At 36.7% G+C, this 13,687-nt stretch overlaps 1 protein-coding gene across 1 annotated transcript in view; it reads left to right on the forward strand.

Annotated features, from left to right (window-relative positions):
• The first annotated feature begins 601 nt into the window (after window positions 1–601).
• sptb (spectrin, beta, erythrocytic) overlaps window positions 602–13,687 on the forward strand; it is a 33,495-nt gene continuing 20,409 nt past the window's right edge. The window contains exons 1-12 of the mRNA XM_063006875.1: window positions 602–1,115; window positions 8,344–8,495; window positions 8,597–8,770; window positions 9,978–10,084; window positions 10,182–10,262; window positions 10,386–10,501; window positions 10,600–10,712; window positions 11,321–11,508; window positions 11,598–11,715; window positions 11,869–12,027; window positions 12,972–13,274; window positions 13,438–13,588. Of these exons, the coding sequence (XP_062862945.1) occupies window positions 602–1,115; window positions 8,344–8,495; window positions 8,597–8,770; window positions 9,978–10,084; window positions 10,182–10,262; window positions 10,386–10,501; window positions 10,600–10,712; window positions 11,321–11,508; window positions 11,598–11,715; window positions 11,869–12,027; window positions 12,972–13,274; window positions 13,438–13,588 (2,176 nt within the window). The remainder of the gene's footprint in view (window positions 1,116–8,343; window positions 8,496–8,596; window positions 8,771–9,977; window positions 10,085–10,181; window positions 10,263–10,385; window positions 10,502–10,599; window positions 10,713–11,320; window positions 11,509–11,597; window positions 11,716–11,868; window positions 12,028–12,971; window positions 13,275–13,437; window positions 13,589–13,687) is intronic.

Raw genomic sequence — 13,687 nt, forward strand, 5'->3', positions numbered from 1 at the left:
TGTGCCTTTAAGACCTAAACAAGCGGGTGAGTTAGAGCTGTAAACAAGATGGTGAATTGTGCTGAGAGCTGGTGTGATGTGCTCAGCATGTGCACTGATCTTTCCTTAATGCAATTAGAGTTTCCTGACAGAGAGCAGAAGCGATCAAGCAGATGCAGAGCGAGCTGAGTAGGATTCACATACTGATTTTAAAGATGTCCTTAAGCAAGTGGCATATCTGGCTGAATATCTAGTTACACTCACACTTTTTGTCTTCTATGTTCATGACAGTTTAAAAACACACACTGAAATGCAAATTGTCAGCTTTTATTTAAACATCTATTATTGAGACGTTCACATTTGCGTAGCATTTGTTAAAATATCAGTTTTAAAACAAGCTGACACAGAGTTCCCATTGATATTATTGCTTTGTGTGCTTGTGTAAGGATATATTAAATGCATGAGATGTGCATTGGAAAACCACTCCGGCCCTTACTCCACCTAAAACAGGAAGGGAGGGAGAGTGGAAGATAGGCAGATGAGAGGTGGAACCTAATAGAGAAGGAGGAAACTGGTACACTTTATATTACTCAGATCATCTTGCAGTGCTGGCGGGTAGAGGATGAGCAGCCCGTGTCTGTTCCCTGCCATGCCTGTGAGCCAGAGCCAGATCTGTGAAGTAAAACTCAGCTTAAAGACCAGCAAAGAGGCCAATACTATTCACCCTCATGCCTACTCAATGGGGAAAGAGCTCACCATTCGTGTCAGCACTCCAGCCTCTCGAAGCAGGAGCACACCACCTGTGTCAAGAGCCCAGCAAAATGCCAAGAAAACACAACCCAAGACAAAAATCAATGGACCTACCACACTGGAACCCAAGCATTTGCCTAAGAGGAATGGTACCTTACTGCGCATTTCACCAACCACAGCCTCCGTCACCCCCACTTCTTCTTCCTCATCTTCTTCCTCCTCGTCCACCGGTACCTCTAAAGTGGCACAGCCTGCACCACCTAAAAAACTTCCTTCATCATCATCTTTTTCCTCTCAGAACTTGAAACGCACTCGCTGGCTTAGCTATAGTGCCTCTAGCATCTGCTTCAACTCCATCTTAGATGGACGGTTCAGACAGCTTCAAGGTAGAGTTCTTCTTTGCCTGCATCCCCTGCCCCACTCCTTCCCTGAGACCGTGGGTACCATCCCTTTGCAAGCCCCTACTCCCTGTATCCTTGGTTTTGTTTAAGGAGGGAGATGTTGGATAGTTTGGTGAGTTGTGTTTTGGTGATCATTCAAAAAGGTTGAAGCTAATTTTTACTCATTACAGTTGTTTGTTGCTGTGGCTTAAATTTGTATTGATGCCAACTATTGTGAGTATTTACCAGTGAGACAGTTTTGTGTCATTTTCTAATACACCATAACTACTGAACATCTGAAGAGACCTAAAGATGACAGTTAACTTGTCATCCAGTCTGCCTAAAATCCAAATCCAGCTGCACACAGCTTGTAGAGTTAAATCTTAGAAGGGGCTCCTACAAAGTAGTAAATTAAGGGTCTTAATACTTTTGTAAGTGATTTTGAATTGTATTTGTATAAATTATAAACAAATTAAAAAATTGATGCTTGCAACACACACAGAAAAACTGGGAAATAGGCATGTTTACCACTGGGTCACAACAGTCTAGTCACTGTTGTCTGATTCTTTTTTTCATGATATTCATTTTCAAAAGGAGACATCTGAACTGCAGGCAAGCTCGTCAAGCACACACACTCTGTTCACAAAGCCATGCTATAGTAACTCATGCAGAATGAGGCCTACTGAAATAGACAAAATATGTTTTATTATAACAGTTTGATGTTCCATACGATGATAATACTACAGTAATTCCATAAATTCTGCTTTATTATTGTTGTTAATTGTGTAAGCCATTTTAAATGATATTATACGGTTGAGTATACTGTCCTCTAGTAGAAATTTTAGTTCAAGGGTGTTTTTCTACTGTTTGTCCTCAGTCTAGTTCTAGTTTTGTTAACTGCAGCATTGTACATGCCTGTCTATTCAATATCTGTCCATTTATCATCTGAATTACTGCTGTGTGATATGAAATCCTAAATGTCCAGCTGGATATATTGCCATCACACTCACTTAACTTGCAGTTAGCATGCAGGTATAAGCATCAATAAACATACTGGATGTGTCTACAGTGCTGACGCTGGTGCAAAACACAGGTTTACTCCGTACAGGGAAAATCCATTATTATTAATAATTCAATCACATGTCGCTTGAGCTTGAGAGGAGATTTGAACTCAAGCCACATGATGCTAAGAAACATTTAGTCTTCAATTGATGTAGTGCAGATGACACCTGGAAGAGAGCAATGTTTAGCAGAGTTTACATTCCTCCAAGCTAGGGCTGGTCCAGAAAGACGCACTTACTGTAGCAGAGGCTGGATGAAAAATGTTGTTGAAAAGTGTTGTTGAATGCATGTCTGGAACCTTGCATTTAGACATGCTGTGAAGTTTGCTCTAAATAATTTAACTTTCTACCTGTGTGTTAGTGCAGGTTTATTCAAAAATAATGTACAGTTGTTCCTCTTCTTCAAATGTAGACAATAAGCTAAAAGTATTTACTTTTTTTTAGTTTTGACCCGGAGACTAAAATACATCACCATCATGGATAGCATCATGTACACCTAAAGCCTAATCCATAATTCACATAGACCTGTTCTTTCGACAGTGTTTGGCATATTGCTATCTACAAAATAAAACTAAAAACATTTGTCTGTATTTTTCTGCACAATATAGTATATGCAACAATTTTAAAAAAGAAAATACATTTTAAGTACATATTATTTATCTTAATTTATTTATCACAAGTTTTGCTGTCTATCCATTCATATTTGTTTATGTAAATGTAATATGTGCTTTTAAATTATATTTTAATATTTACAATTACAATGTCTGTTAAGATTCATGTCTACCCAGTTACTCACAATATTAATATTTTTTATTCATATAGTTAAAGACATTTTCCAAGTTTATTTAATAATAATAATAATAATAATAATACATTTTATTTATAACGCACTTTACATTTGAAAACAAATCTCAAAGTGCTAAAACATTAAAATCAGTTCAACTATGCAACATTTAACAAATAATTAACATACATACAAAACAACATACATACGCACCAACATATAAACATGTAAATCAAATAAAACCACAAATGGACTCAAATGCCAAAAAAACAAACAAATTACTTTTCAAATTTAACTTAAATGCATCTATTGTGTGGGACTCCTTTATGAAAAGTGGAAGACTGTCACCCTTGAACCTCATTTTGAGAGCGTGGAATAGGTAAGCTGGTTGGAAGATCGTGGAGCTTGTGGAGTGGAGTGAACACAGAGAAGGTCTGCGATATAGCTCGGAGCCAAGCCGTGTAAAGCTTCCAGACATGCAAATGCTGCGGCGGGATCCCGATAGATGTAACATGGGCGTCGTACTGTAACATTTATTGTTAGTGTTAATGAGAGAAATTGATAAACCTGACTGAGGCTGTATTTGGGTTTAAAAGTAGTTGTTTTTAATTGATTTGATAAATATCAAATTTATTGTATAATAAATTATGCAAATTAATGTTAAGGCTTTATTAATAATGTACAATTTAATGCTTAGGTTTCATTTAGCTTAAAACTGTTGTAGGTTATTTATTTATATCACTATTTTATTGTGACCCATACCTGATATCAGTCTTAACAGACTGTCCACCAGAAATGACCTGCATGTCACTTAATCCATGTCACATTGGATTAATTGAATGTTATAGTTCTATGTTGTATACAGTATAAGCAAAACTAAATTTTCAAATGTGTTACCTCCATTGTTCTAATTTTAGTTTTATAATTTCATTTCATTTCATTTTGAGTAAATTCTGAATCCTGATGTTGCTAACAGTAACCAGTTAAAATCTGTAAAATGTGTTTTAGTTTTCCTTATTGCCTAGATCAGCATTAGGTCTCACATTTCACCTTCAGCTCTTAATCTGTCTGAAGTATCCATGTGCTCTGCCTTTTTGCACAGTTTTAAACCTGTATTAGTGTCTTATCTGAAAGACTTCATGTTCCCGGTATGTGGTGCTCACACATTTAAAAACATCATGTATCAGTATAATTGGTCCCACTATTTTGTCAAAAATAATCAACTCTAAATGAAACAGTTTAACTCTCTAAATAGAACAGTTGTTTTGGTCTATTTTGAACTAGCTATCCTTTAAATGTTTAGGCATTTTTAAAACAGAATCCACTAGTTCCTTCCACCACAACACAGAATCTACTGTTCTCCATTGACTGACAGTGTCTGCATAGACTGTTACTTTTATTGGACCTTGGTTACAAATACCATTCTTTTAGGCAGGTATAAGTGATCAACATTCAACAGCAATCAACAACCACCTTGTTCTTATAATGTTCATGCTGTGAAACAGACATTATGAAACTATTGTTGTCCAAAAGGTTCCATTTTTATTACATGTATGTTTACAGAAAAAATTCCCCCAAAAGGTTTGGGGATCATTCAGGTGCTTTAAAAAAAAAAACCAGTTAAGCACTATTTAGATGTTTTTCTTGGTTAGAAGTGTTTTCTTTTTGCTATCCCTCTATGAATTCTATTTCTACCTAGTATCTGCCTGGAGATGTCTGTAGTTTTTATGTGTTTTTCCATGATCTATTCTTATGACCTGGACCAGTTGTCACTTAGTGACTGGAGAAATTTTTAGCAAACTGGTCACCCCTATGTGGATTCACCACTGTTTTCATAAGTTTTCTTAATGTGGTTTCTTGCACAATATGTGTTGCTGAATGAACTAACATTTATAAAACATTTGCTATAACAGAGGCAATAGGAAATTATTTTTTTCCATCTCACAAATCTTAAAAGTCTATAAATGTGTCTAATTTTAAAGCCAGACATTTGCTTGTATAGCTAATGTAAATAAAAATGAACAAACATGTGAACACCATTTATAAATACTTTAAAGTAAGAATAAATCTTCCAGAATCTAATAAATAGGTCTTAAGTATGAAGTGTAGTCTTATTTAAAATAGAGATTGTATGTTCAACGTTGTGCAAATAATATACTGTTCATATTCAATGCCAGACACAGGCAAGTGCTTAATAATTTAGCCATGCAGTTTACAGTTGTTTTAACATGATGTTAAATGTTACATCAGTCTCCTAGTTGGCTTGCAAAACAGAAAAGAGAAATTTTGGACAAACATTAGCTTTACTGGAACTAATATTCTGCCAAACACCTTCTGTCAAACACACACATGCTGTTAAAATTGAAATTTAATTGTGTTTTTTATAGCTGGGTTGCAAAATTAAAACGGGCCAAGAATCTTAAAAACACTTGAAGCACAGTCTGAATATGAAAATATTGTCAAATAGTCCTTCCTAACTTTTCTTATGATTGGATGATTAGTGTAACAAACTTTTGGCCTTGTCATTTTTCTTTACCACTCTAGAAAGCAGGAACAAACATGATTTATTCAAAGACCTGAACTTCAGAGTAAAAAACTTGCTTTTAATTGGTGGAACATACAGAGCAAATTTGTACTTTAGTTAAAGGGAAAATAAATGGGAAAATGTGGAAGGCTAATGCCTCACAACTCTCAAGGGCATTGTAGAGCTCAAGCTTAAAAGCACAATTCCTCACTCCAGACTCAACCTTGTTCTAATGCTTTCAGTTCAAATTTTTTTTTTTTTTTGCACAACACCTTAAGCTACTCTCTCTCTTTTACTCTCTCGCTCTCTCTCTTTCTCACTTTCTTTCTCCTCTTGTGGTTGTTTTCTTAATTCTGGAGTCATATGGCTTAACTGATTCCATAAACAGATGATTAAATATATATACAGTGTATCACAAAAGTGAGTACACCACTCACATTTCTGCAAATATTTTATTATATCTTTTCATGGGACAACACTATAGAAATAAAACTTGGATATAACTTAGAGTAGTCAGTGTACAACTTGTATAGCAGTGTAGATTTACTGTCTTCTGAAAATAACTCAACACACAGCCATTAATGTCTTAATAGCTGGCAACATAAGTGAGTACACCCCACAGTGAACATGTCCAAATTGTGCCCAAATGTGTCAATATTTTGTGTGACCACCATTATTATCCAGCACTGCCTTAACCCTCCTGGGCATGGAATTCACCAGAGCTGCACAGGTTGCTACTGGAATCCTCTTCCACTCCTCCATGATGACATCACGGAGCTGGTGGATGTTAGACACCTTGAACTCCTCCACCTTCCACTTGAGGATGCGCCACAGGTGCTCAATTGGGTTTAGTCCATCACCTTTACCTTCAGCTTCCTCAGCAAGGCAGTTGTCATCTTGGAGGTTGTGTTTGGGGTCGTTATCCTGTTGGAAAACTGCCATGAGACCCAGTTTTCGAAGGGAGGGGATCATGCTCTGTTTCAGAATGTCACAGTACATGTTGGAATTCATGTTTCCCTCAATGAACTGCAGCTCCCCAGTGCCAGCAACACTCATGCAGCCCAAGACCATGATGCTACCACCACCATGCTTGACTGTAGGCAAGATACAGTTGTCTTGGTACTTCTCACCAGGGCGCCGCCACACATGCTGGACACCATCTGAGCCAAACAAGTTTATCTTGGTCTCGTCAGACCACAGGGCATTCCAGTAATCCATGTTCTTGGACTGCTTGTCTTCAGCAAACTGTTTGCGGGCTTTCTTGTGCGTCAGCTTCCTTCTGGGATGACGACCATGCAGACCGAGTTGATGCAGTGTGCGGCGTATGGTCTGAGCACTGACAGGCTGACCTCCCACGTCTTCAACCTCTGCAGCAATGCTGGCAGCACTCGTGTCTATTTTTTAAAGCCAACCTCTGGATATGACGCCGAACACGTGGACTCAACTTCTTTGGTCGACCCTGGCGAAGCCTGTTCCGAGTGGAACCTGTCCTGGAAAACCGCTGTATGACCTTGGCCACCATGCTGTAGCTCAGTTTCAGGGTGTTAGCAATCTTCTTATAGCCCAGGCCATCTTTGTGGAGAGCAACAATTCTATTTCTCACATCCTCAGAGAGTTCTTTGCCATGAGGTGACATGTTGAATATCCAGTGGCCAGTATGAGAGAATTGTACCCAAAACACCAAATTTAACAGCCCTGCTCCCCATTTACACCTGGGACCTTGACACTTGACACCAGGGAGGGACAACGACACATTTGGGCACAATTTGGACATGTTCACTGTGGGGTGTACTCACTTATGTTGCCAGCTATTTAGACATTAATGGCTGTGTGTTGAGTTATTTTCAGAGGACAGTAAATCTTCACTGCTATACAAGCTGTACACTGACTACTCTAAGTTATATCCAAGTTTCATGTCTATAGTGTTGTCCCATGAAAAGATATAATGAAATATTTGCAGAAATGTGAGGGGTGTACTCACTTTTGTGATACACTGTATATTATATATATATATTTTTTTTTTTGGAAGCATTGTGTCCAGAAAAATATGGAAACATTTTAATACATTCAAATAAGATTTGTAAACTGTACAATTGTACCCCTAAATGACCTTACAGCTGTGCTTTGTCCACTTGTTCCTTGAAACCAATGATGCTTGCACTTTATACTATTCTGGCTTGACATACACTGGAATGCATGTGCTAATAAAGCTCACAACTAGACCCAATGTTGACTGCCACCTGACTGTTCTAAGAGGCCACTTCAAATCTGGGCTACAAAAAACAGTTCAATTTGGAGGCTGCAGTCTGTCAGCTGTATTTTTGGTATTCTATAACCTAACTGGCTTGTGTTTAATAAATCAGTGACATGTAAACTTCTTGTGATGTTAATGTTATTTAACTGTAGAATGCTGTTATTCTAATGTCTAATTTTTTAAACATTTGTTAGCTTAAAGCTAAACTAAATTGAAATTTGAAATTAAAATCTTCAAAAATATAAGCTTATTAAACAGTAAGTACAAACAAACTGTGGGAACTTTAGACTAGCCACTAGTGAAAGGTTTAGTACAGAGATTTGGCTTTGAATATGGTTATATTTAACATTTTATACCTCATGTTGTTAGGGGGAAACCCCATATGGTTTATTTATTTCATAAAAGCAGTAGTTAAAATGAAGAAGAGATGATTTAGACAAAAAACTAGAGAAATGCACATCCTCTGTATCTACCTATGGTCCTGTTATACCCTAAGGCCATAAATCATTGTTAAAACTAAACATATGGACCAGAAAAAACACCAAACAAGCATATGTAGTTCTGGAACATGCTAGGACAGCTTTATGGATTTATTTTATTGTTCCCACCAGATGAGCGAGAAGCTGTGCAAAAGAAGACCTTCACAAAATGGGTAAACTCTATCCTGGCCAGAGTCAGCTGTCGGATTTCAGACCTCTATCTAGACCTGCGAGATGGGAGGATGCTCATCAAACTACTGGAGGTTCTGTCAGGTGAAAGGCTGGTGAGTATCTGCTGATACAAATGAGCTAAAGTCAATAAAAATCTAATGTTAACACTTTACAAATGCACGCTCATCCTCTAGCTTTTTTCTGTCTTTGGTAGCCAAGGCCAACTAAGGGCCGAATGAGGATCCACTGTCTGGAGAATGTAGACAAGGCCCTGCAGTTTCTAAGGGAGCAGAGGGTGCACTTGGAAAACATGGGATCACATGATATTGTAGATGGCAATCACCGCCTTATACTGGGACTCATCTGGACGATCATTCTTCGCTTCCAGGTGAGCTGATTTATCCAATAATGCATTAGTTAATATTTAAATAAATTTGCAGGTGAAAGTTTGGAAACTCTTTAGAAGTACTCTGGATTCAAAAGGAATTCAGACCCCTGGACTTTTTGCAAACTTTATTATGTTGTGGATATGTTATTTAAGGGATTAAATTGCCATTTTACACGTTAAACACCCATAATAACTAAGTAAAAATTATTTTTTTTAAACTGAATACTCAGTTGACTGTCCTGTCAAATTGGCATCCATGCAAGTAGGGCCTTTGTCATGGAAAAAAAATAATGGTTAGTAAAAGAGCTTCAAAAGTCCTGTGCAAAGTTAGGAGAAGCTGTTGGATAGACAACCATCTATGCAGCACAAATCAGGCTTTTATGGAAAAGTGGCATGACGAAAGCTACTGTTGGCTTTGGGGTTGCTTATTAGTGACATGGACAGAAAGACTGGTAAGCGTTGAGGAATGGATAATGCAGCTTAATACAGTAACATCCTTAAAGAAAACCGTCTCCAGAGTGTACACATACTCAGACTGTGAAGACAGTTCACATTTTAACATAAGCTCAAGTGGGCAAAGCACTCAGCAAAAAAACTGCACTGGAGTGGCTTCAGGGCAAATATCTGAATGTCCTGTTCTTAAGCAGCCTATAGCCAAAGTCCAGACATAAAACCTATCAAACATCTGTGGAAAGATCTGAAAGATGTTCACAGACACTCACCATTCAATCTGACAGCGCTTGATAGGATCTGCCATGAAGAATTGGATACACTTCACAAATCCAAGCTGTATGTAAGTATTGAATAAAGCGAAAAGTCAAAAAGCTTTTGTTAAATATAGATTTTAATAGGTTTTGTTAAAAATAAATAAATAAATAAATCATGGCTTCAATGTATATTGGTAGGCAAAGCAGCAAATATTTTCACTTAAAATCAAATCCACAACACAATAAAGTCAAGGGGTCTGAATACTTTCTGAATTCACTGTAGCCAAATAAAATGTGGTTGGATTTTCAACCAAATCAAACACATTCTGCCTAATCAATTAACACACAATAACTTTGTGGTTTGGGTCAACTTGTTTAGATCTAAATTTAAATGTGGTGTTTTTTCAAAGATCACAAAATGTACAGACTGTTATGTGGCAAAGCATCCCAAACCACAATGCTCTGAAATGCATTCATTTTTTGTTGTTATTTTTACACAGATTCAAGACATTGTGGTAGAAGTAGGACAGGCTGATGTGACTGGTAAACAGGAGACACGCTCAGCTAAAGATGCCCTTCTCCTCTGGTGTCAAATGAAGACTGCTGGGTAAGTGTCACCAAATGTGCTTTCTAAATATTACATGTAAATGAAGAAAATCTCTTTTTTTAATTAGATGTGGGTTTTTTTGTTGTTGTATTTCTAGGTACCCGAATGTAAATATTACTAATTTCACCACAAGCTGGAAGGATGGTTTGGCATTTAATGCACTTATACACAAGCACAGGTACAGATAAACAGTTTTGCCTAATTACATTTCTAAAATTGACAGTCAAAATACATAATCCCAGTTTTTTCCACAAACCATCATATCATATTATCATATTGTTTTTTTTTTTTTTGTCCTAAGGCCTGATCTGGTAGACTATGGTAGCCTGCAGAGATCCAACCCAACTCACAATCTGCAAAGGGCTTTCAATGTGGCTGAGCAAAAACTTGGAGTCACTAAGCTACTGGACCCAGAGGGCAAGAAAATCTCCTCCATCAAATACCAACAAAATGCTTTTTGAAATGGTTGAAATGGTTTACAGAGAGATAACCTCTCTGTATCTTGTCATTTGCAGATGTGTTCACTGAGAATCCAGATGAGAAGTCTATCATCACATATGTCGTTGCCTTCTACCATTATTTCTCTAAAATGAAGGCTCTGGCAGTTGAAGGCAAGCGTGTTGGAAAGGTGAGAACAGGTCTTATGTGTGAATGTGAAACATTTGCATTTAATAAGATGTAAATACTATTTTTAACAACAGCAAAAAAAAAGTTTAAATTTTTTAATAATTATACAATTAATGCTTGATCAAGCATAAATTTATTTTCAATCTTTTAAAATTTTGTTTATTATAATTACAAAATATTTATAGACAATTACAAACCTCATGAGTTAATTATTTAAAACCTCCAAGAATTCATTTGTTTTCACTGAACAACTTATTATTTGTTGTCAGTATAAACACATTTAAAATTGGATGCATGAAACGCACTCAAAAATGTAAGACAGAAGCATGTCTTTACTATTAATTACACTTTTTAATAATTAATTTGAAACTAATACATTGAGGCAGATTATAATATCAGTTTACTGATGACTGAAGGCCAGATTTTGAAACTGTAACAGATACAAATATTTGAATACTGTATTGCTTGTAGTGTTGTAAATTATTTTATTCTATGACCTCCCATTGGTAAAATATTAAAATAAGGACATTTGGGGATGTTTAGTGAAGGTTTTGTCCCACAAGGTGCAATATTGTTGTATTTGTAATAAGCACACCTGCCACTGTTTAGGTTCTGGATCATGCTATTGAAACAGAAAAGATGATTGAAAAGTACGAGACCCTTTCCTCAGACCTGTTAACATGGATTGAACAGACCATTATTATCCTGAACAACCGCAAACTTGCAAACTCTCTCACTGGAGTCCAGCAACAACTTCAAGCCTTTAACTCATATCGTACAGTGGAGAAGCCTCCAAAGTAAGACGATTATTTGAATATGTATTTATTTAACTTGGCCAAGACTATAATGTTGAATTGTTACATTTCCATTCATTGTGTCTACAAAGATTTCAGGAGAAGGGCAATCTGGAGATACTGCTCTTTACAATCCAGAGCAGGATGAGGGCCAACAATCAGAAGGTTTACACCCCTAAAGAGGGTGCATTGGTGGCAGACATCAATCGGGTGAGACAGTGTTCTAAGAATAACAAATGTTTTAAAGTGCTACTGTAGCAATAGACAAAACATAACTTTACTTTATGGTAACATTATACCTACATACAAGCTTTATAGCTCTGTTTGTTGCTAAGTGCAAGTATTATGTATTACTTTATTCAGGCATGGGAGCGGTTGGAGAAGGCTGAACATGAAAGAGAGCGGGTACTGAGAGATGAGCTTATCAGGCAGGAAAAGCTTGAGCAAATGGCTCGTCGCTTTGACAGAAAGGCCGCCATGAGAGAAACCTGGCTTTTGGAGAACCAGAGACTTGTATCACAGGTACATGGACACATACTAGAGATCTGATAAGAACCAAAGTTTCAAAGATTATATATTGTAGGGGTGTAATGATGTGTGTAAATGACACACATTTACAATAGAAGAGTCATTTTTGCACCACTAAAATAAAGCAATACAAACAGTGAAATGAAAATGAAAACTATAGTAACATATTAAACATAATTGTTAAGGATAATTAAACACTTCACAGGAGAGTTGTTACATGTCCCTAAAGTGCCTCCAAAAAAACAAAAAAAAACACGTCTTAAGGGCCAGTCTAAAAATAACTTTCCAGTAATTGTTATCAACAGCTAATGAATCTGAGGCCAAGCTGCACAACATGGTCCAAGCAGCAGAAATTTAAATTTAAAATAATTAAAAAGAGTAATATGGTTTGATAGGTGTATTTTTATCTAAATCTGGATGAATACCGGGATGAAGTCAAGTGCATTTTATGGCTTTCCAATCACCATATTTAAAAACAGTTAAACCATTACAGGACATGTAATCTCCTTTGATCTTCAAAGAGCTGGAAAACTATCTTCTTGAATGAACAAACCATTAGGGACTTGTGTGACATCATTCAGGGAAGGATGTAAGTTGTTTTCTGGCCTTGCTCCAATTTAAAATCAATTAAATTTCATTAAGTGAGTAAAATAATATAAAGAAAGTACCTGGTGATTTTCCCTTTACATTATTTTTCACATGCACACCAAGTCTGTGGTATCCTTTGCTCGACACATTGTGCATTATTAAGGGTTTATAAATAACAAAATGAATATTGGGAGTGCTAAATACACTGAAGCACTGCATAATTTCTCAGAAGGATTCAAAAACAGCTTTTGTTTACATTGAAAGTGTGTTTTTAGTCTTAAATCTGTCACACTGCTAAAATGCAAGAACCAGTTGTAAATATGCAATACACCTGTCTTTTTGTTTTAAAGGACAATTTTGGGTATGATCTACCAGCAGTAGAGGCAGCAAAGAAGAAGCATGATGCCATAGAGACAGATATTGCTGCATATGAAGAGCGAGTACAAGCTCTGGTGGCGTTGTCTAAAGAGCTGGAGACAGAGCGATACCATGATGCTAAACGGATTCATGCAAAAAAAGACAACATCCTGAGACTCTGGGACTACCTTCAGGAGCTGCTAAGCGCTCGTAGAGGCCGCCTGGAGAAAAATCTGACCTTGCAGAGAATTTTTCAGGAGATGCTTTACATCATTAATTGGATGGATGAGATGAAGGTAGAACTGGGTTGAATTAGAGTTTTTTTTACATTGTTTTTAAATAATACATTTTAAATCAAAATAATTTAGTTTCAGTTTAAAATCTTTAAGGAGATTCTTTCTCAAAATTTCTAGATTGCTGCTATTAAAATGATCTAAATTTGTTGATACTTGTTATCAGGCACGTCTCCTGTCTCCTGATTTTGGAAAGCATTTGTTGGAGGTGGAGGACCTTCTGCAGAAGCATGCTTTAATTGAGGCAGACATTGCTGTGCAAGCAGAGAGAGTCAGGTCTACAAATGAAGCCGCACTTCAGTTTGCAAATGGAGACAGTAAGTAGTTGTTTTTTTATTTCTTGGTATGTTATGGGCCTGTGAAATACCTTTCGAGTTCACATTTGAATTAAAGTTACTTAACATATTGTATTTCAA

This window comes from Trichomycterus rosablanca, chromosome 13 (genome assembly GCF_030014385.1).
Source record: "Trichomycterus rosablanca isolate fTriRos1 chromosome 13, fTriRos1.hap1, whole genome shotgun sequence".
Taxonomy (NCBI): Eukaryota; Metazoa; Chordata; class Actinopteri; order Siluriformes; family Trichomycteridae; genus Trichomycterus; species Trichomycterus rosablanca.